The sequence below is a fragment of the Lemur catta genome, chromosome 2, assembly GCF_020740605.2.
Source record: "Lemur catta isolate mLemCat1 chromosome 2, mLemCat1.pri, whole genome shotgun sequence".
Classification (NCBI taxonomy): Eukaryota; Metazoa; Chordata; class Mammalia; order Primates; family Lemuridae; genus Lemur; species Lemur catta.
Window position 1 is genome coordinate 109,210,433 of NC_059129.1, and position 22,138 is coordinate 109,232,570.

General features: G+C 33.9%; 2 protein-coding genes across 3 annotated transcripts in view; one reads left to right on the forward strand and one right to left on the reverse strand.

Moving 5' to 3' along the window:
* The window catches only part of CEP85L (centrosomal protein 85 like), a 108,035-nt gene that overhangs the window by 66,122 nt on the left and 19,775 nt on the right, over window positions 1-22,138 (reverse strand). The window contains exon 3 of the mRNA XM_045544256.1: window positions 17,063-17,850. Coding sequence (XP_045400212.1) covers window positions 17,063-17,850 — 788 coding nt within the window. The remainder of the gene's footprint in view (window positions 1-17,062; window positions 17,851-22,138) is intronic.
* PLN (phospholamban) lies at window positions 792-11,153 on the forward strand. Of its 2 annotated transcripts, XM_045544259.1 has the most exons (3): window positions 798-900; window positions 4,516-4,588; window positions 10,662-11,153. In XM_045544259.1, exon 3 carries the CDS (start codon window positions 10,759-10,761, stop codon window positions 10,915-10,917), a length of 159 nt encoding a protein of 52 aa, XP_045400215.1. In that variant the 5' UTR covers window positions 798-900; window positions 4,516-4,588; window positions 10,662-10,758; the 3' UTR covers window positions 10,918-11,153. The 2 variants fall into 2 exon arrangements, with proteins under 2 accessions (XP_045400213.1, XP_045400215.1); XM_045544257.1 differs by lacking the exon at window positions 4,516-4,588 and having other exon boundaries at window positions 792-900.

The window sequence follows — 22,138 nt, forward strand, 5'->3', positions numbered from 1 at the left end:
TAGAAAGTTGTCCTTGATACTGTGCCAGCTTATTAAATAATTAGATTTCATGATAACTTAATGTAGCTGTTAAATCTTAAATACTTAAAATTTATATATTGCTATTTTTCTTGTGGTGATACATATCAGTTTAAATATGGGAATTACAATTCACAAATATATTGTTAAACTGTTAATTGAAGGAAACATAAATGAATTAAATACATTCATTAGTTCTTACTTTATAAGATAAAGCTGATTTTTTAAAACCAAATGCAGTTATTAGCCTGGTTTTCTCATACACACTCTCTCCCCCATACACACATAGATATGAGAAACAAGAACAAAATAAGAAGAGAAAAAGTATAAAATTTGATTCTGTGAAAATGTTTAATTATTGTCTTGCTGGAAACCAACATGAAGAAGCTGCACAGTATTAAAGCAACATCAGCAACATTCAATGAAAGGTGTTTCACTTAAATATTCTCATTCTATTAAAATTCCTAATTATTTTAGCTCTTAATTACCATAATATACAATTATCTTTAAGCCTGAAGATGCATGAATCTTAAATGAGAGCTTTCTACCAACACATAATTACTTTTTTCATTTATCTGCCACATACTTTTTAAAATTAAAAACAAAAAATGAAGCACAAAGTGTTAATGACCTTTCCATACCAAAAGTAAGATAAATGAAGTTCTAAAGTTTGGTTGTGATAAAACTAAGACTATGACTAACCAATCATAACATCTGAATTCCTGTGTGACATCATAAGACCTCCCTAGAACACTTTTTCTCCTCCACCTACTGCAACTGTTCCCATAAACCTGGTAACAAGAGTCAGAAAACTTCCCAGCTAAACGCCCATAGACTTCATACAACACAATACTCTATATTGTGATGATCACAGCAACTAAGGTAAGAAATAGATTTCTCTGATTTTGGGAATTCTTACTTTCTATAATTCAAATTTATGAAACTTTTAAAAGCGTTAATTATACTTTGTAAATTTCAGTTCAAAGTTAGTAAAATGTTTAATATGACAAAATGCTTAATTTTTACATAAATGCTTAATCTGTTTAATGACAGTAAGAAAGACTTAACATTGAAAAGGGTCACATTCATCTTTGATCCTGGTTATTGTTTTGTCATTTTAATTTAACTTTCACTTTTATTCTGCTTTTCAAATATGAATTTCTGCCAATTAAAAAAATCTTCCAATTATGTTACCATATTTGGTGGTAGTGGTGGTTTAATTTTTCCATGCAAAAACAATGACAATTTTATCATTTATTACTCTGCTAAGAAAGAGTGCAGGAGTGGGCTGTATATTTACATATGGAATAACATGAATAGTTGTGTGACTACATCATGTATATTATCAGCATACCTATTCTAACATTATCACTATGATTCCTTACACTGAATATTAATAAAATGGAATTTAAGAATATATAATACAAGCTACTTTTTAAATGCTCTTGAGGATTTTTCTTGTTTATAAAATCCAGTCAACTTTTAACTTCTAAAAATTCTATGCTTTTAATAAATTTAGTTGCTTATATTAAGTTGAATACTGTATCATAAAGAAGTTTGGAAATATTAAAACACTTGTCACAAATACATATAAAAGTCTTTCTAATGTTACAGAATAATAATTTGACACTTAAAAAAAGAGACATTATTTTGGCACATAAACATTCCTATATATCTTTTGAGCAAATTTAATAAAATGAATGTTTATTCTGCCTATTAATGAATATACCTATGGAAAGTTATTATCCTCTGGTATACTCAGTTTCTTCTCCTGAATTTAGAATGAAAAAAAAAAAAGAAAGAAAGAAAGGGGGAAAAAATGCCCAGGAATGGAGATGTGGCAATAAATTTTATGACTTCTATGTGAATTCTACTATATTCTTTATGTTACAATCCTCAATTTAATACATGAAATATTTCTTTATTCTTAAATCTCTGTCAAGGCATAAGGAAAATTATATATATTTTATTTCCTTATTTTAATTTTCGTATTTTATATATATGCCAAAATAAAATTTACCTCTAAAATTCTCAATTGCTAGGACAGATGTTAACTCTACTGCTCACTATAAATAAGAACTTTGTAATTCCATAAGCAGCTTTCCTTAAGACATATGAAAACATTTCCAATTTTTATCTAGCACTGAAGTACTCTGCCTCTCAACATCTTTATGCTCATAAAATATTTCTTCTTTTGCTGTTGTGTAAGGCATTCAGTACAGGTGTTTTATATGCATAATTGTGCATTTTTATTGAAATACCTATCCAATTACATTCTCACACTTCAAATGGAGTGTTCATGAGTTGTTTCTTTGTACCAGAATTTCACCACATCACTTAGTGCTCCAAAAAGTATACAACTTCTAAAAAGAGCAGAAATTCTGCTACTAAAGTTATCCTTCGCTAACTAGTATGTCCAAATTAATAGAAATTACATAGCTACAGTGACTGTTGTTCAAAATTCAAAAAAATGCCATAGTGCCAGATGTCATGTATCAACTAGTTCATCTCTCCCTTAAAGTGACATTTAAATATTGTCTGTCATGGTTTAAAACTAAAGTGTTAGATGAAGTCAAATGGAAGAAATGTGAAAAATGTTTCAATCATGAAATATTAAGTTTTAAAAACATGTGAAAGAGCTAGAGTACTTGCTTTACTAAGAGGAGTCACATCACTATCATTTCCTAAAACTCAAATATCAAAACTATTTTAATTGTACTTTAGTAAACATAAGGAAAATAATTGCATCTGGGCTATATATTAATACATATTATTTCTTAATCTCACTAATTAAGACAGGAGAATTTTGCATAAATAAAATAGTTCAAAAAAAGAATAAAATTTCAATGCACTTAAAATATATTATGTAATGTATAAATTATGTAATATATTAAAATTTTAATTGAAAAATTAAAAATTACCTCTCTAAATTAGATAACATATTTTTTCCAATCCTAGAAATGAGAAGGGTAAATTAAAACTCCATTCTTTATTCTTGAAGAACAATTTTCTAAATGTACTGTATACACAAATATTTCATCTGATCCTCTTAATTCCCTATATGTTTCATACTACATCTCTATTTCACAATTTGGGAAACAGATACAAAAAGGTCAAATACTGCCCAAGGTCACAGAGCTAGAAAATAGGGAAACCTTGGCAAGAGCCTAGGTTTTATGGCTCTAAACCACATGAACATCCTATATACTGATCAATATGGCTTAAAAATAAATCAGGACATTGGAAAACCAAAATAAATTAAAAATCCTCACATACTGTAAATGGTACTCCACAAGGCAAATTTAGAAAATATAAACTTCTATTTTAATTTAAAACCATGCCATTTCATTTGAAGTTAATTGATACATCAAGCATTATATCCTTAATAGCCTAAGTGATACTCTGATCACTTTCAATACCAAGAATATAAGTTATAGATGTCCTTATTAAGCAATACATTCTGAAAGGCAAAATTCAAAGTAATCATACAGACTTTAAAAAACAATAACATACCACAACCAATAAAATTGAAGTTTCCTTTTATTTGTTTCATTGTTAAAATACTCATACCTTCATTCCATTTAGGCTTGACACCCAAAATCCAGGTTAATATCCCCTCAAAACTTTTCACAAAAACTCCACTTTGGTACTTTATTCCAGTTCCATATTAAATCCTTAGAATTCCTCAATTTCATTTCTCTCTCCCTTGTCCTACCCTTTAAATATCCAACCCCATTTGTTTTGAGGTACTTGAATAGGAATCTTGCATTACTATTCATGCTATGAAAATCACTAACTTTCACCTAAACTGTGAATTAACTCAGTGCTGATCACACTGGCAAAGGAATAAACCTGAAGGTTGGGAATCAAGAAAATAATCCTTCTAAATTACAGTAGCAGAAATCAGATAAGATGTAGTTTCTTTGTACATTTCCAGAAACAGTGTATCAGTGTTCTTACCCTACCTAATTTTGAAGCATGTTTTAGCAAATGAACACATAAAAATGAAGTCTGGATGTGTAACAACGCCTCAGTACACTCACAGTCAACTGAGGACCTCTAGTGGTTTTGAAAAGGTACTTCATCTCTAGGGCTTTCAAACAATGAACAATTCACTCACATTAATGGGGGTATATTTATTAAAAGCACACATTTTTCCTTAAGAGTTTACCAACACTCCCTTCCTACATCCTCTTCCAATAAAAAAAAGGAATCTGAAGTTACTACTCCTATAGGGTTAAAAAGAGTATTTTAATTGCAAATAAATTTTAAAGCATTGTTTCAACATTTAAAATACTAAACAGTAATGAAAACAAACCTACAGAAAAAATAGCAACAGCAACGTGCCAAATTCAGAGAGAAAATCCCTCCATGCTGTTGTTTAATGAATTCTCCTCAAGGCAAAGCTTTAAAGTTAGGGAAACATTTCATTATAGAGTCAATTTTGGAGTGAGAATACATTGATTTTTATGTATATACAATTCTTTCCATAACCAGGAAGAAGCAGCTTGAAGATTCTTTCAAACAGCCAGTCTGGACCAACAAAGCTCTGGAATGTTGCTGCCACAAAGTAACTTCAAATAGAACTTCCAAGTTTAGTATTAGGCAATCTCAAAAGAAAATGATTCTACCAGAGTGAATTTTTGTAAGCCAACAGAGATTGATCATAAATCTAATGATGAACTGTCCTAATTTATTAGAAGTCAAAAAAAGATACATACACAACCACTTTTGGCTTATATGTGGTAATGGCAGCAAGTAGTAGGAAAAAAAATAAAACATCAAACAGTCCTAATACAGACAAGTCCTGTTTATTCAAACTCAATTTATAAAGAATTCTAATCTTCTGAACCAATTAAATGGGAAAAAAAATTCTAAAATATGTCAGACTGTAGTCTTCAATGTTTATTACTTGAATTTACTAGCAAAATATTCCCATGTTCACTGAAAGAACAAATTTTGTATACAAAAATAAAGAGAGGGAAGTAAAATTCCATATTCCACAATTACAGATAAAGAATCTCCGGTATTTATTACTTCAGCAGAAGGAATAGCCCCCCAAAATTATGTTGCTAAAATAGGATGCACTGCAGACAAAGTAAGGATTCCTGAAGGAGTTGAGATATAGTACCTTCCACCCAACATATTGCCTAACCTAGTACATGTTTTGGAGTTGCCTACGGTTTTTCTCTTTCCTTCTTCCACCTAAAAAAAAAAAATACTATCTTTAATTTGATTTTTTTTGTAATTTCCAGTGTTACCTTCTTTGAGGAAAAGAGGACAACCAAAAGCTTTATAAATTCCAAAAAGAACAGTAAATAGCTCTTTACTCTTTATTTTTCTCATCCCTCTAAAAAATAGAGTAATCATGGATTCCACAGACATACAAGATACTTTGTGAGTACTTTTCTGCCTCTTACCTGCAACCCAAGAGACAGGGATCTGGCATTTCCACAACCAAACTCCTACCAAGCAACTTTCATATTTTCAATATTTTGATTCTAGGGCCTGGATGATGATTTAACTTTTAAATTCATCTGTAAATGTATACTCCCCCTCTGCCAAAACAACCAATTAACACATATTGTCATCCTTTTAATAAGGGGGTGTGGCAGGGAGTTAACTTCAGTCTCCGTGGCTGTTTAGGCCAGATTCAAGTTCAGAGCATGCCAACACAATATATTTCTGATTGGACTAAAAGAATGCTCTAGTCCGGGCACAGTGCCTCACACCTATAATCCTAGCACTTTGGGAGGTCAAGAGACCAGCCTGAGTAACACAGTGAGACCCTGTCTCTACAAAAAATAGAAAAAGTAGCTGGGCTTGGTGGTGCATACCTGTAGTCCCAGCTACTGGGGACACTGAGGCAGCAGGATCATTTGAGCCCTGGAGTTTGAGGTTGCAGTGAACTGTGATGATGCCACGGCACTCTACCCCAAGCAACAGAGCAAGACCCCACCCCACTCTCAAAAAAAAGAATGTTCTAAAAAGATCAGATAACATGAAAATAAAATTAAACTATTTTTCTGTGCTCTCCATTAAATTTACTCTATTAAACAGCTTGGCAATAAGAAATTTATAAAAAGAAAAAAAGACTGCAGGAATTCTAAATTCATAGAGTAGTTGTCAGTGGAAACAGAGAAAAGAATATAAACACCTGACAACCATGCCATAAATTATAATGTAGTAAAGGTCGGTCATAGACAACTCCAAAAATAGGATTATGCTATTCTCACACAAAGCTTTTCAATTCTTAACATATGACACGAAGCCCCATATTTTATGGATGAAATCTGGCTTAATTATTATGATAGAGAGTTTCGAAGTTCAGCAGAATTAGGACTCAACACATTTCAGATCATCCCACTGTAAAATAAATTGAGCCCAATACATTAAACACATACCACTAACATTTCAGCATGTAAAGCACATTTGTTTTCAGTTTTAGTGTAAGACTAAAAAGTAACCACGAATCACTTTGGGATTATGACATATTTCTAAGTTTGACAAGAAACAGGACACTATCTTTGGTCATCTCCTTCACACTCTATTTAAAATGGTTTCCAAGAACAAACTCTCCTTTTTCAATAACAGTTAGCTGTTGCAGTTTTACGAGATCACCTTTAAAGTACATTAATTATACTTTCAACCGTAGAGACCTCATCTCTTTTGGGCATGCCTCTTTGTATTTCTCAAACACCAAATACCCATTTGTACAAAGCCTAGTTCAGATTAATGTTGTGTTAATCAGAAGACCATGAATTTAGGTAAATCTTCTAAGCCTCATTTTCCTCATCTGTGATAGGAAGAGACTTGAGGAGAATATTAGAGCTTATGTGTTCAACATTAAACTGTTATTCTAACCAGTTCACCTGTTAATCACAGTACTATCTTTGATCATTAACAATTTTCTAAAATTTTCACTCATAAAATTCCCTTATTCAACTTTGTTGATTTATTCAAATGGTACCAATTATGCCCTAAGTACTAGCATACAAAATGAACACGTTTCTTTACTCATACTAGAAGTCTCACTGGGGACACAGACACGTAAATTGAAATGATAACACCATTTGATAGATATCCGGATATAAGTAGCACTAAAGCCCTACTAAAAACCAGCAGAGGTGATAACCAATTCTGTCTAAATGACTAATGAAAGGTTTTATTGGAAGTGATATTTAAACTGGGCCTTAAGGATCAACTGAAATTTGCCTGGCAGGGAATCAAAAGGTGGAGGCGGGTGGAGCGGGGCGTTCCAGGGAGAGACAGAACAACATGTGCAAAGGACAAAATCATAAAAGGGAATGGAGTATTTATGGAAAGGTGACATGTTTCATGTGACTGAAGTACCATTCATCAGTGTCAGGGAGGAGGATGAGTCCTATATATGCTTCGTGATAAACTCCTGGCCAGCTCCCTCCTTTTCCATGTTCTATCTCAAAATAATGTTTAAAATTCAGACCTTTTAAGACCATTTAAGCCCTGAAACCTCTACAAAAACGTAAGTTCAAGTAGAAATTACCAATGTTAATGCTTATTCCTTTTTTAACTGTTATATATATCCTCATATTAATACAAAGCAACTAGGCAAATACATAAAGGAATAAAGAAAATCTTCCCATAATTTTCCAATAGCATAAATTGACTAGATCTAAAAGCAAATATAAGCAAAAACAACTTAAAGGATGCATCTTCTTAAAGAACAAGTAAAAAATCTGTTATTTCTATAGTATTTTATCTGAAGAATTCAAAGACAAGTAATTGAATTAAATATATACCAGCCAGGTGCAGTGTCTCATGCCTGTAATCCCAGCACTTTGCGAGATGGAGGCAGAGACAGGAGAGGATCCCTTGAGCCTGGGAGTTCGAGGTTACAGTAAGCTACGATCACGCTACTGCACTCCAGCCTGGGCAACAGAGTGAGACCTTGTCTCTTAAAATAATAAACAAACAAACAAACACATACATATACCAAGTTTAAGCTGCCATTTTCTAAGTAAGGAATGTTATAGATAAATGAAATAACAACTTTTAGCCACCTGTTTGGACAATAAAGAATATATACTAGAGAAATATAAGTTGCTGCCAATTCTTTAAGAAAATGTGTTTGATGTAAGTTGGCTGTTTGGAACTCCTTGCTATAGGCCAATATTATGAAAGAGGACAGAGTCTCAAGTCATACGAAAGCCCTATCATACACTTCAAAATATAAGAGAAAGTCTATCATACACTTCAAAATATAAGAGAACTAAGTTGAACTACTGAAAACTACCGAATCTAAACACCATTTACCACATGGTTTCTATGTAAAGCAAACATCAAGCTCTAACTGGTCATGCCCGACACATACCTTCCCCTTTCTCATTTTTTCAGTACTCTCCTCTGCTCTCTTCTTTACTTTTTTCTCTCAGGAATGGGCTGACAGGTTGAGATAGGCTTTTAAGGGATGTATAAAGACTAGGTAGAAAATGGAATTTGGCAGCTGGGGTAAGACAGCAATATCTTGATTAATAATAATATATCAACAAATGATAATAGTCATTATCTCTGGGCAGTTAAATTATGAGGTTTTTTACTCTATTTTTATTTTTCTTATTTCAAAATTCATACAGAAGTGTTCTGATTTAAAATGAAATATCCCAAGTGTTAATAGCCATTATCTCTGGACAGCCAATATATGGTTAATTTTTAATCTAACTAATTTTTCTATAATGATATTTTTTATGTTTTTATTTTGTTTCATTTATTAGTTATCAAAGCTTAGGCTCCACAGGCAGCAATAGCTTGTGGGAGCTCCGAAAGAAGGCAAGATGGAAACCACTGCTCTCAAGTACAGGTCATCTGTAAATAGGAACTGCCTGAAATAAATAGTGCAATAAGATAACAATTACTATGCCTTCCAAGCTTGAAGTCTTCAACACTTAGTATCAAAGCTTGTTAAATGTTATTTAAAATGATATTCTACAAAGCTATAAAATCATAATAAGGCAATGACAAACAATTTGAATTTATATTTCTGGTAAAACATTTTTCATTTAACTATTTTATTTTGGACCAAAATTAAGATCCAGGAAATAATTTGTTATATGCATTTCTTTTTTATGAGATTGGCTCTGGAGCTATTAATACCCTTAATGTTCACACTAATTATGTCTAGAGAGGAACAGACTTAAAGAAACTTTATGTAAGAACTTTGCCCAAAACAAGGTGCACTCTAAACCAAATATAGCAGGTCCTAGAATAACATCTTTCCTTCAACGTCGTTTCACTATAACAGTGTCACTGTCTGTGGAGTTTGCACGTTCTCGCTACCTCTGTATGGGTTTTCTCTGAGTACTCCAATTTCCTCCCACATCACAAAGATGTGCATGTTGGGTGAACTGGTGTGTTTAAAGTATCCCAGTGTGAGTGAGTGTGGGTGTGTGTGAGTGCACCCTGCGACAGGATGGCAGCCTGTCCAAGGCTGGTTCCTGACTGGCACACTGAGCTGCCAGGAAAGGCTCCAGCCATCTGCGACCCTGAGCCAGAATAAGTGGGCTGGGAAATGAATAAATGAATAAAAATTGTCAAATAAAAATTTATGAAGTCTATGATAATCATACAAATACACAACAATAAATGAGGCAGCATGAAAGCCCTCAGTGAGCCAGCCATTTCCATTGTTTTTGAACTGCATGGAGGCACTCCTGACAATTTTCACTCTGCAAATATTTATTCCTTGAATTAACCGACCACCACACCGACTGCCATGACTCACTGATTCACCAAAAATTGGGTAAATATCTTGTTTTTATTAATCTTTCTTAAACACATATATATAGCTCCCATTTATTTCAATGTTTAATATTAGAAGCATGTAGCCAGATGCAGTGGTTCATGCTTGCAATTCTAGCACTTTGGGGGTGCCGAGGTGGGAGGATTGCTCGAGGCCAGGAGTTTGAAATCAGCCCAGGCAACACAGTGAGACTCTTGTCTCTATAAATTTTTTTTTAAATTAGCCAGGTACGGTGGTGCTCACCTGTACTCCTATCTTCTGGAGAAGCTGAGGCAGGAGAACTGCCTGAGCCCAGGGCTTTAAGGCTGCAGTAAGCTATCACTGTGCTACTGCACTCCAGACTAGGCAGCAGAGCAAGATCCTGTCTCAAAAAGAAGAAGAAGAAGAAGAAGAAGAAAAAAAAAATAATATATATATATATAAAGCATCTTGGATCTTTATTTGCAAGTTTGGTGATGTTTTTGTGACCAAATATATGCCATAGTGACTTAATTCTCATTTACATCAATTAGCCTAGGGTAAAATTGGTTTTACTAAAAGTCACAATTTCCAAGAACCTATCAATGACATTAAATGAGGACTTCTATAATACTTCCAGTCATTTTGGGAGCAGATGACAAAGACTGAAGTTATAACATCCCAAACACAAGACAAATGAGACTTTCATGGTGTGCCCCACAAAAAAGGACAGAGAAAGAGACACACATAGAAACACATGCACATATTACAAACACACACAGACACACACACACACAGACTATAGAGACATTGAAGAAGATGAATTCATGAAAAATTTCTCAGAATACCTGTTCAGAGAATAGGATATACATATGATTCTAATCCATTTACTATTTTTACATTCCAGGCCACCTAAAAGAAGACAGTTATCTCAAGTTTGGCTGCCAGCTTTTTATCTCTCTCTTGACCATTTAAAACTTCAGACTTCCTGCCTTCCTGGTGCCATGGAGAAAGTCCAATACCTCACTCGCTCTGCTATAAGAAGAGCCTCAACCATTGAAATGCCTCAACAAGCACGTCAAAATTTCCAGAACCTATTTATCAATTTCTGTCTCATTTTAATATGCCTCTTGCTGATCTGCATCATCGTGATGCTTCTCTGAAGTTCTGCCGCAACCTCCAGATCTGCAATTTACCACATCAGCTTAAAATCTGTCATCCCATGAAGAGGGAAAAACAATACTGTATAACAGGACACTTCCAGAGTAGAAGAATTTCTTTGTGAAAAGGTCAAGATTAAGAGTAGAACAAATTGTTAGCAAATGTATTCATCTGCTGGATCTTGTAAACATGAAAAGGGCTTTATTTTCAAAAATTAATAACTTTAAAATGACTATAACTATGTGAAATGTAACTGTTGATTTATTTCCTCAACATGGCTTATAAATTTCTATCCCAAATCTTTTCTAAAGATGAAATAAGGGTTTAGTTTTAAAACTGTACTGGTAATACATTCACTTTATATCTAAAGCATTAGCTTCACTCTTTGAGGAAAATATAATTTATATTACACTGTAAAAGCTTCTTTGAAACTTAGTATTTTTCAAGTCTTCAACAAGTATCAAAATAATAATTCAAATGAAGTATCACTATTCAAAATAGCACACTGACCCCTCACATGTGTTATCTTTAAGTATTATAATTATACAAAACCCTTTGTAGTAACTCTTTATCAGAACCTACATTCTAAAATAGAAATTGGTATCGTTTTCTATACCATATTAACATTTTAAAAGTTTACAAGAATCAGGTAGGGAAAAGGCCATCCTCTTACATAATAAAATTTCTCTTAAGTAATGGTTTCACAGAATTACAGAATTCTAGTACATGTAAGTAAAGCACAAATTTGTTCTCTCTAGGACATCACGATTAACAGATGAGAACTGGTGGTTAATTTAATACCTGACAGTGTGATTAGCCATAATTACTAATATACTAACAGAAGAGATCTAACCTTCATTTAAGGCACCATAGTGGATTATCTGAGCTAGAAAAAACTTGTCATACTATACTTTTGGAATCACGAAATCTTAAAACTTCAGTATGATTTTATACGTTGTCTTCTATTCCAACTTCATACTCATGTAGGCAAGGAAAAGAATAAAAGATTTCCAACTACTGAAAAATATACTATTTCAAGCATTTTAAAAATAAAAATGTGAATTCTCTCTCCAAATATTATCTAATTCTTAGATTTTATTTTGAAATGAACTTTTTGTCCTATTATTTATATAGTTGACCCTTGAACAACATGGGGGTAAAGGGGCATTGACAATCCACGTATAACTTGACTGACTCCCTAAAAACTTAACTACTAATAGCCTGGTGTTGACCAGAAGCCTTACCAATAACATACACAGTCAATTAACACGTATTTTGCATGTTATATGTATTATGTACTGTATTCTTACAATAAAGCAAGCCAGAGAAAAGAAAATGTTACTAAGAAGATCATAAGGAAAAGAAAGTATATTTAGTATTCATTAAGTGGAAGTGGATCATCATAAAAGTCTTCATCCTCATCGTCTTCACATTGAGTAGGCTGAGGAGGAGGAAGATAAGAGGTTGGTCTTGCTACCTCACGGATGGCAGAGGGAGGAAAAAATCCACATGTAAGTAGACCCTAACAGTTCATGCCTGTTGTTCAAGGGTCAACTGTAATAGAATATAGCTATTTTCCTTTATCTATCAACCAGATGATAAACGCTTATTTTGTAGGCTACTCTATCAAACTAGATTATACATCTGGCAATCCTAATCTATAATTATTTTCTTGCTGAATATATCTTCAATTTTCCCTCTGATCATTTTAAAACATCTTCCAACAACTCATAAAATGATAAAAGTAAAAATTAGTGCTAGAAAATATACTCACCAAACTTTGATAATTTAAGTTGACACAAGTTTAAAATTAAATCTAAAATAGTTTATACCTATACTGCATAATCCAACAATTTTAACTTCAGTTCAAGATATGTAACTAATATAGCAATTATTAAAGAAGTAGAGAATGTGTAATTAACCATATCTTCTAAAATATGATTACTAAAAAATATGAAATGGTCAATATTGACCTTGGTTTCTAACACAAGTATTGCTAACTGAATAGTGAAGGAGACACTGCTTTTAAGTACTCTGAATCCCTGAGAGGTACTAGAAATGGGGAGGGGAAGAGAGTTTGGTTCATGGATAGCTGAAGAACAGGGCACAGGGATTTCTTAAGTGAAGCCTCACCTACAGATGAGATCCTTAATAACAACCAGAAAGCTTATAAATAACAAATGATACAGTCACTCCACTGGTCTCAGTAAATTAACCAATGCAATAAGTATTCACGTACTATAATTAGCTACACCGATATTAAAAACTGAAAAATTTGAACAAAGTCCTATTCCTTTCATCACATTGTTCATTACAACATTAACTCCAAACTATTAACTGTGATGTTGTGGGCTTTTCCTCGGTAAAACAGAAAGGAAGAATTTTTTTGTTCTTCATTATGTCCTTGATAGAAATTAAAATCTTAACACTGTGAGGATTATAGAATATTATAACTCAGATTATGATATAGAACAAAAACCTATTCTTTGAATGAAACTTATTTATTCTATGATGATGTGTAAAGAATAAGACATATGAAAACAATGTATTTAAAAAATTTTAACTACTAAATGTTCAAATACTTTCTACTACGGAATGAATTCTAATCTTAATTTATAGGGTACTAAAAAACAACTAATGTTTAAATGTTTAATGTTGCCTTTCATATTTTAATTGGTTAAAAATGTTTATTTATTTAATGCAAACAATCAAAATTACCTACATTACAATGAATGTTCTTGAACTCAGTGAAAATACTCTATCATATATTCATTATTGACATTGACTATAAAATATTCTAATTATAAATAGTTTTGATTTTGTAGGTTTTTTTGGTGACTTTTTCAAAATAAAATAAAATCAAAATTTCCTAGTCCAGACACAAGAGGGCAGACCTATATAAAGTAATGAATTTGCTACTACCGAAGCATTACTTATCGTTTGATTATTTTTGAGTCTTCTAGCAAAGTGGGAATACCATAAATTTTCTAAAAAGATCTGCTCTTCTGCTAAGTAACAACACACTTTAAAATGTCTAGAAATTATATGCTAATATTATATAGAAAAGTGACAGATGAAAAAAGTAAAACACATTACTAATTTTATTTATTAAAACAAATATATGAAAATCATTTATATACTTTATATACTTTTTAACTACCAAATGAATGTGTCATATCCTAAGAGAGAATGTCATAGTGTCTACATCTTTAATACTATTATCTCAAAGAGTAAAAAAATTAAAGACAAAACAGGTGACATTTTAAAATTAGAAAGAATAAAATTAAAACTGTTTCTTTTCAGAGCATGTAATAGAATACATAAAACAGTCCCAAGTTAGACATAAAATTTTCATTCTTACTTCATGTTAGACAAAAACAAAGTTATTTAATTTTAAGTCATTTTATCAAATTTTTTATTTATGTAAGAGAAGATCTTTAATAAAAATATGATGAAATCATTAGGTGCCCTAACTTGATTAAAATACTTTTGTAATTTAAATAGGCACAAAATTTCATCTCCCTCTTTTTAATGACTGGAACCCAGAGTTTATAAATACTCTAAGCAATGTAAGAGAAAAAAGGATACACAACTTTGTCAATAAAGAGACCACTACTTCACTACTGTCTGGAAGATCCACTGTGGGCTTATAGGAATCTAATGGATATTGCTGTTAGGTGTATTAGTACACATCTTCCACCCATTCCACCCCCGCCAAAAAAAAGGAAGGCAAGGGGGACATGGAAAAGGAAGCATTCTTCCCAAAGAGAAGACAAGACTTTGTTTTTCTCTTCTGTCACAGTATATAGAATCAGAAAGCTGGTGGGGGTGGGGGCACGGGGGGTAAGAGAAGAGGTATGATAGATTACAGAGGAAAAAAACAAAGACTAGTGGTGGACACTGCACATGGAGCCCTATATCCTAAACCATCTGAAGGCATAATTCACAAAGTAAAATGCTTCAATTACAAAGTAAAATGCTTCAGAGTACTACACTACCAGCACTCCAGATGACATAGCAGGAAACCACAGAAATCAAGGAATATCACACACAAAGACTATGTGGCTGGCTCAATATAATTATTCTGGACTGAGTCGTAAAAAGAGCAAAACTTCCATGTTACAAATTAACTTTGGGGAGTAGAGGGGAAGGAGGTTATAAGGACCAAATGAAATAAACCACTCTAAGAGCTACAAAGTTCTATATAAATCTATGTATTAGATCATGACTTTCAGCCAAATTCCTTTCCTAAGTTGTAAAAAAAAAAAAGTTTTTCTCATGGTTAGAGTTTAGCAGCTGTGCTTAAAAATCACAATTTATCAGATGAGCTCATCCATATTAAGGTCCTTCTCTTTATGTAAAAATTATAACAGGAAGTCAAGGTTTCAAAGAGACTTTTAATAAACAACTATGATGACAGCTTTTAAAATAGAGTACTTGGTGGCTCCAAGGAGAAAGTGTTTAAGAATTTTTTTCTGTGGTAGTCCAAGAAGGAAATTAGAAAGGAAGCAGTCATTTAATGATTACAACTGAGGTGTCTAATTTTCTTCACCTGGCTACATCATTCCAAAATTTAAAAGCAGTATAAAGAGACCATTCCCAATATGATTAATCAAGAAGTAAGGCTTTCCAGGGTACATGCAGACTTTGTCCGTTAGTAGCCTTCTCCCTTGCCACACACTAGAAAGAAGATTTAAAAATAAAATTTTCTCTGCAATGTATTTCCAACCCCCTATCCTCTCTGCTTCAACGTTAGGGAAAATCTTGTTTAAAGGTACGTCAAAGCAAAATGAAAGGAGTGAATTGGTGCTTACTCCTTCAAATTTGCCCGATTTTCTCAGCTATGTTTCTCACACACAGGCTTTACCTTGGAATAAGCATACTCCGCCCTCCTGGACAGCTCCAATTCTGTATAAAGACATTAGCTGGAGAAACAACTGCCTGATCCCTGTTCTCATATAAATCACAAGCATTTGAAAACTAAAATGTGATAGTATTTGAAAAATCAGGTTTCCTATCTTTCAATCACTTGAACTGATAAATCACAAATAAATTTGTAATCCAATCATAATGATCTTCGTTTTGGTTACGTGGTTTAAAAATATATAATCAAGATTATAAGAACTGTGTCCAAAGTAAGAATAAAGAAGGCACGTGGGCTATGTTAAGGGTTCTCCTATGAATGTAGCACATTAGGTTGTATGTATGTTTTCAGACTGTACTTAAGATTTGTGAGGTTTCTGGATGAGTGATCTCCTTATTCTTTCATAGATTATATTCCTTTATTCTTTATTATTTTTTATTAGTAGTAATGAATAGCAATTTAACATTTTTTATTCTACAAAAATTCTACCATTTTTGTTCAAATTAATTTGTTTCAGAAAATCCTGATAATAAAAAATGAATGATAGGATTTATTTCAGAAAATTGGTTTTCTCATTAAAATGAGCTGTAGAAAATTATCTTGGAATAGAAACATTTCCAGATTAAGAAATTCATACATTTACATGTTATTCCCTAGAGCCATTAGGGGCTATATCCTATTTTTCTTTATATATGGTATCATCATAAAGTACTTTAAACTGTTTAACAAACAAATCTTGATACCCAATTTAATTTTTTAAATAAGCACATCTGATTTATAAACCTAAATACATTTTCAACGATTATCAAAACTTTACAAATGACTATAGTTCCCCCTTCTCATTTTATAGATGAAGAAACTGAGGCCCAGAGAAAGTAATGACAAGTTAAGATTAATTCAGCTTCTAAATCTTACAGAACCAGAAACAAAATCCAAGACCTCGTGCCCTCAAGTTAATGCTCTACCATGCGAGCTTTTTGGTTTTGTTTACAAGTTTCTTTAGATTAAATAAGTTTTGCTTTATTTTTATGCCGATTTAACAAATGAAAAGGAAAGACCAAGTTAGATACAAAGTTTTAAGTTTTTCATGTTAATTAATCTTAAATGATTAGCAAATTTTGTTTATCAACACAACACTTTATAACATTTCTGCTTATTAACTTACAGGGGAAAGGAAAAGCAAAACAATGTGATTGTGGACATCATCATGTGCTTACTGCAAGTGTGTGACTGTACTCATAACATCCACTGGAGGGAAGCAAAGATTAGATTTTGAGCTTTACCTGCACTGGTGTTTCACTTCCTGGTCGAAACTCTTCAATTTGCTGCTGTTGCCAAGGAGCTAAACTGTAAGAGTCCTCTGTAGTTCTACCTTCCAAAGGGTTTGTCCGCAACTGTTCTGTAAGCCACATCTGAGTCCTCACAGAAGGCTGAATGGGAACTCCATCTACTGCCTGTTGACCGAGCATTAAATATTTTGGAGGTTCAAAACCCTCTGAGCTCACCATAATAGGCTTGCTTTCAGGTAAGGCACTATATGTCATGTCTAAGTTTTGTCTCCTGAGAGTAGAGGAAGAGGTTCTAAAGTCCTCTTTGCTGCAGCTCTCAAATTTATACTTGCAGTCCAAAGTTGATGACCGTTTTTTATTTATTTCCTTGTCCTCTAACTTAAGCATCTCCATACTATCATGTAAACAGCTAGGCCCAACTGTCCTTAGTTGTGATATTAAAGCCTTGCCCCTCCCTGTTTTTTCCAAACCATTCCTCGACTCCTCTGTGTGTGCAGTGCCACCCTGGCTGCAGTTATCTGGGGCAATGAGTTTGGATAAAGATGACCATTTCCGAAGGGGTCGGAAGTCCTTCATGTCTAGTGATGAGTCCTGCTCCCCCCTACTGTGGCTTCCCAACGTCTGCACGAGGCTTGTACTCCATGGTGAGCCATTTGATGTCAAGGATTCCCTATGTTTGGAAATTGAAGCGCTGGAATTAGACGGCATCACATGAGCAGTAGGAAGAGTAATCAGCGATCGACTAGGCTTAAAAGATAATGTGCCACTTGAAGTTGAATGATCTGTAAAGAGAAAAGATTGCCAAATTAGTTACAATTAAAAGACCAAAGAGAATGAGGGAAAATGTGAAATGCAGCACAAATTTTTCAGAGGTCCTTCCTCAAAATGAGGAAATTATTATTATTATTCCTTTAGGTTTATCTGAAAAAGGCAAATACGCTTTCGAACATTATTTTCTAAATATGAATACATAATAAACATATGTCCTTTTACTATCTATTATACTTATAGATGAAAAATGATTAGAAAACAGGTTTATATTTACCAGATTTAATCAAAGTATCGTGCCTTTAAAAGAAAAAAAAAATCCATCTCCCTATTGAGAGGTCTTAGTCATAGTCCAGCACTGCAGTCTAAGAAATAACTCTACCAGAAAATGGTATTTTTCAATGTCTTTCCTGAACTATGGAAATCCATGCCAAACCTGAACATTTCAGCACCTCCACAAAATCTTATTCAAATTAGAAATATTAGTAAAGGAGCTCCTGCAATAATAGGAAATAATCAGAAAGAGTTCTAGAAATATATTTGCAGAGAAAAAGAAGTTCCTAAGCTTCTAATCCCACTTAATGGCATCATTAATGATATATACCCCAAGCTAGAATTCTGGAGTCTACTTTGATCCCTATCTTCTTCCTTACATTTATTAAATCCCAAAGTTGTAAATTTTTACTTCCAAAATGGCTGAAAATCTATTGTCTTAGGTCAGGCCTTCACATCATACTAGTCTATACACAGAAATAGTTTTAGTAGACTCTATGAAAGACCAAAAGATAAATAAGGGCCTCCATATTCAATGAACTTACCATCAAATGCCAAATTACTACCACATTTGCCAAATTAAAACCAAAGATTATAATTTTGCAATCAGAGTGTTAAGGGTAGGAGACTAGGAAACAGGGCTGAGACCGGATGGAGGGGCTTCAATATTGGGTGCAGGTGTTAAAGTAAATAACCTTAAACAAAAGGGGCTGATAACCACAGGCAAGAACCAGCTTCAACCAGCTGGTTGGCTAGCTCTGTCACCTTACATGAACTCTGGCTAATTACAGTATAATTTACATTGTGGTTTTAAAATTTCTCCACCCTTGAAATCACCATGACATCAACCATGCCATACTTATTCTGAGACAACCATATAAAGTAAGAAAATGGTGGGAAACCCAATTCTAGGAGTTAATACCCAAATTCTTAGTAAAAGCCAACCCCTTGGTCTTGAACATTCATTCCTCCCTTCAATTACTAAGACTACAAAAGATCTAAAATGGCTGCCTCCCAATGCAGCTGCTCTCTTTTGAGCCTGCCCACTCTCCTCCCTGAGAGTGTACTTTGGCTTTCAATAAAAGGCTGTCAGTTGTTTGGTTTGCATGGTGTGTCCTAAAATTCTTTTCCCTATGAACACCAAGAACTCGGAAAAACCTCCACTCCTAAGCTGGTAACATCTTTGTGGCTGGCCAGCCAGGAAACATTGCATAAGCCTTGATTGTCATACCATACTTTGAGGGAAGTACATTCTTGTGTGTCACCGCTTTTGCAGTTTCTCAGTGAGTTACAGGTGCATAACCTTGCTCCATCTGGCTGACTGTGGCTCCCCCTGACCAAGGTGGCAGAGGGTCTCTCCTCAGGCCATGCAGATTCAAACTGTCACCACACACTGGGTGACAACGGCCTAGGAAACTGGCAGGGGACTTTTCCCAGGGCATGCAGGAGTCCAAATACTCACTCTGTAAACCATGGCAATTCCATGCCTCGCTTCTTCTGCTAAACCTCATTCTTACTTCTCTGTACTGCTTCCCCATTTTGGGGGGCAAGATCCATGTAACTTAATATTCCACCTTGCAAGGCCTGGATGCCCCTACACTGCTTGCCCTTATAATGTTAGCCAATCTCCCCCTGTTTGCTGTGTTTGTACTAGGTTTTTGTGAAAGGATTATAAGGATAGACAGGGTGATGCAAGGAAAAGGAAACTTGGATTATGGTCTTGCTTGATCAGACACTTGATTGAATGCCACAGAGTAGAAGTACTTTGGGATAAAAGAACCCCTAATGGAGGTCAGCTCCACATTTACAGGAACAAAACTTGATGACATCAAATGTTACATGAAGAATAAAAGAGGAGCCTTCAAGACTCAGAAAGCTCTATTCCCTTTAACCACCTTATTGGGGCTAAAAATGCTCCATCAGACCTAGAAGAAAAGATAATGGAATTATCAGAAGTCTTGGAACCTAAGAGATGCCAGTTCTAGAGCAATACATCCCAGCATAGGAACACTAATAATTGGACATTGTCCACACCTCAAACCTCTAGATGATTCCTGACCCCAGCCTCCAGATGCTAGGAAGGGGGAGGTCTCCCTTGGGCTGTGACCACCAGCATGAGGAGGAGTGTCCGGCAATGCATGTGACCATGGACACCACTGCAACAAGTAAAAGGCAAGGGAGGGGACAGGGACATCCGTAGCCTCCCCCTCACCTGTGGGCCCCCTATGGCTCTATTATTACCCCTAGGAGCCTCCATTATGACCCCTTCCTTTTTCTTCCTTTCTTTCAGGTCTTGTCCAGAGAGCCAGAGAAATAGGCAACACCCCTTCCATCCTGAGGGATTCCCCCCTGTCAGCTGTATACTCCAAAATTTGGCTTCCTTTAAATAAGATAGCATAAAAAAGAAAAAACTCTTATTCCTATGTAACACTACCTGGCCCTGATATAAGCTGAGTGACGGGGAGGTCTGGCCAGTCAATGGGAATCTAAACTATAATACTATCCTCCAATTAGACCTCTTTTGCAAACAACAGAAGAAATAGTCCAAAATTGCTTATGTTCAGACATTTATGGCCTTATAGGAAAACCCAGAGGAACAAGAAGCTTACACCTTAGCAAAAAATATAATAGAAATAGAACAAATGTCCCCAAAAGTTTACGGAATATTTGTATTAATATAGTATTACACAGATATTTTACATATATATTTATATTAATAGTTCTAAAGGAATTTTTGTGTGAAAATTATCATAGCCCCTAAAAATATCTTTACATTAAAAAAAAATAAAAACAAGCTTTATATCAAATTTGAAATTTTCAATTTTTTACATTTAAAAATTGCAGGTAAACCAAGGCAGGAGGCTCACTTGAGCCCAGGAGTTCGAGACCAGCCTGGGCAATAGCAAGACCCCACCTCTACATAAAATAATAAAAAGAACTTAGCCAGGTGTGGTGGTGGTACGCCTATAGTCCCAGCTACTCGAGAAACTGAGGCAAGAGGATCACTTGAGCCTAGGATTTTGAGGTTGCTGTGAGCTATGATGAGGCCACTGCACTCTAGCTCAGGCAACACAGTGAGATCCTGTCTCAAAAAAAAAAAAAAAAAATTGCAAGTAAGGATATAGTGGAAAGGTTAAGTATGATATCAGCCTTTTGAAATCAGCCTTTATAGATTCAAATCCTGGCTTTACCACTTAGTTGTGCTCAAACAAGTTATTTAATCTTCTTGCATCATAAAGTGTAGATGATAACACTGAGAATTAAATGAAATAATACACATAAAGTACTCAGAAGAATTCTTGGTGCAAAGAAAAATGTTATTATTATGCTACCAAAAAAGCCAAAAGTAAATATTATATTTGATATAACAGGGCTAAATATCCATATATATAAAGAGCTCCAAGAAATCAATAAAAAAACTTAGGAATCCAATTTTAAAACAGGCAAAAAAAAAACTCTATAAGCAAACCACCAAACAAGAAATGCAACTAGAGAATACATGTTAAAAAAAAAAAAAGATGCTCAACCTCACTAATAGTAAAACTGCATTCCTATCATATTCATAAAATTATGAAAGGCTGCTAACATACTATGATAATAACATAAACTGTTTTAGTCTTTGGAAGAAGAAGGGCAACTTGTATATATCAATATTTAAAATATGCATACGTGTGTGAATATACATATAAATACACATATATTCATGAGCAGAGAAAAAGTCTGGAAGAATACATCTAAAACTTAATAAACAAAGGTAATCTCTGCATAGTGGACAGAGAGCAAAAGGAGAAAGATGCGTTCACATTTTCCTTTATACAATGTCTTCTTTTAATTTCTTTTCAAGGAATATAACTTTATCATTTTGTCAAACATCTGTAAAGGTATTTTGTTGTTTTGTGACTTTAAAAAATTTGAAATACTTCAAATAAAGAACATTGTTACTAAAATATGAATAATATATAGGTTATTATCTCACTTCCCATGTCACAGCCGAAACCTCTGAGACTGGTATCCCCAGTCTTAGCTGCT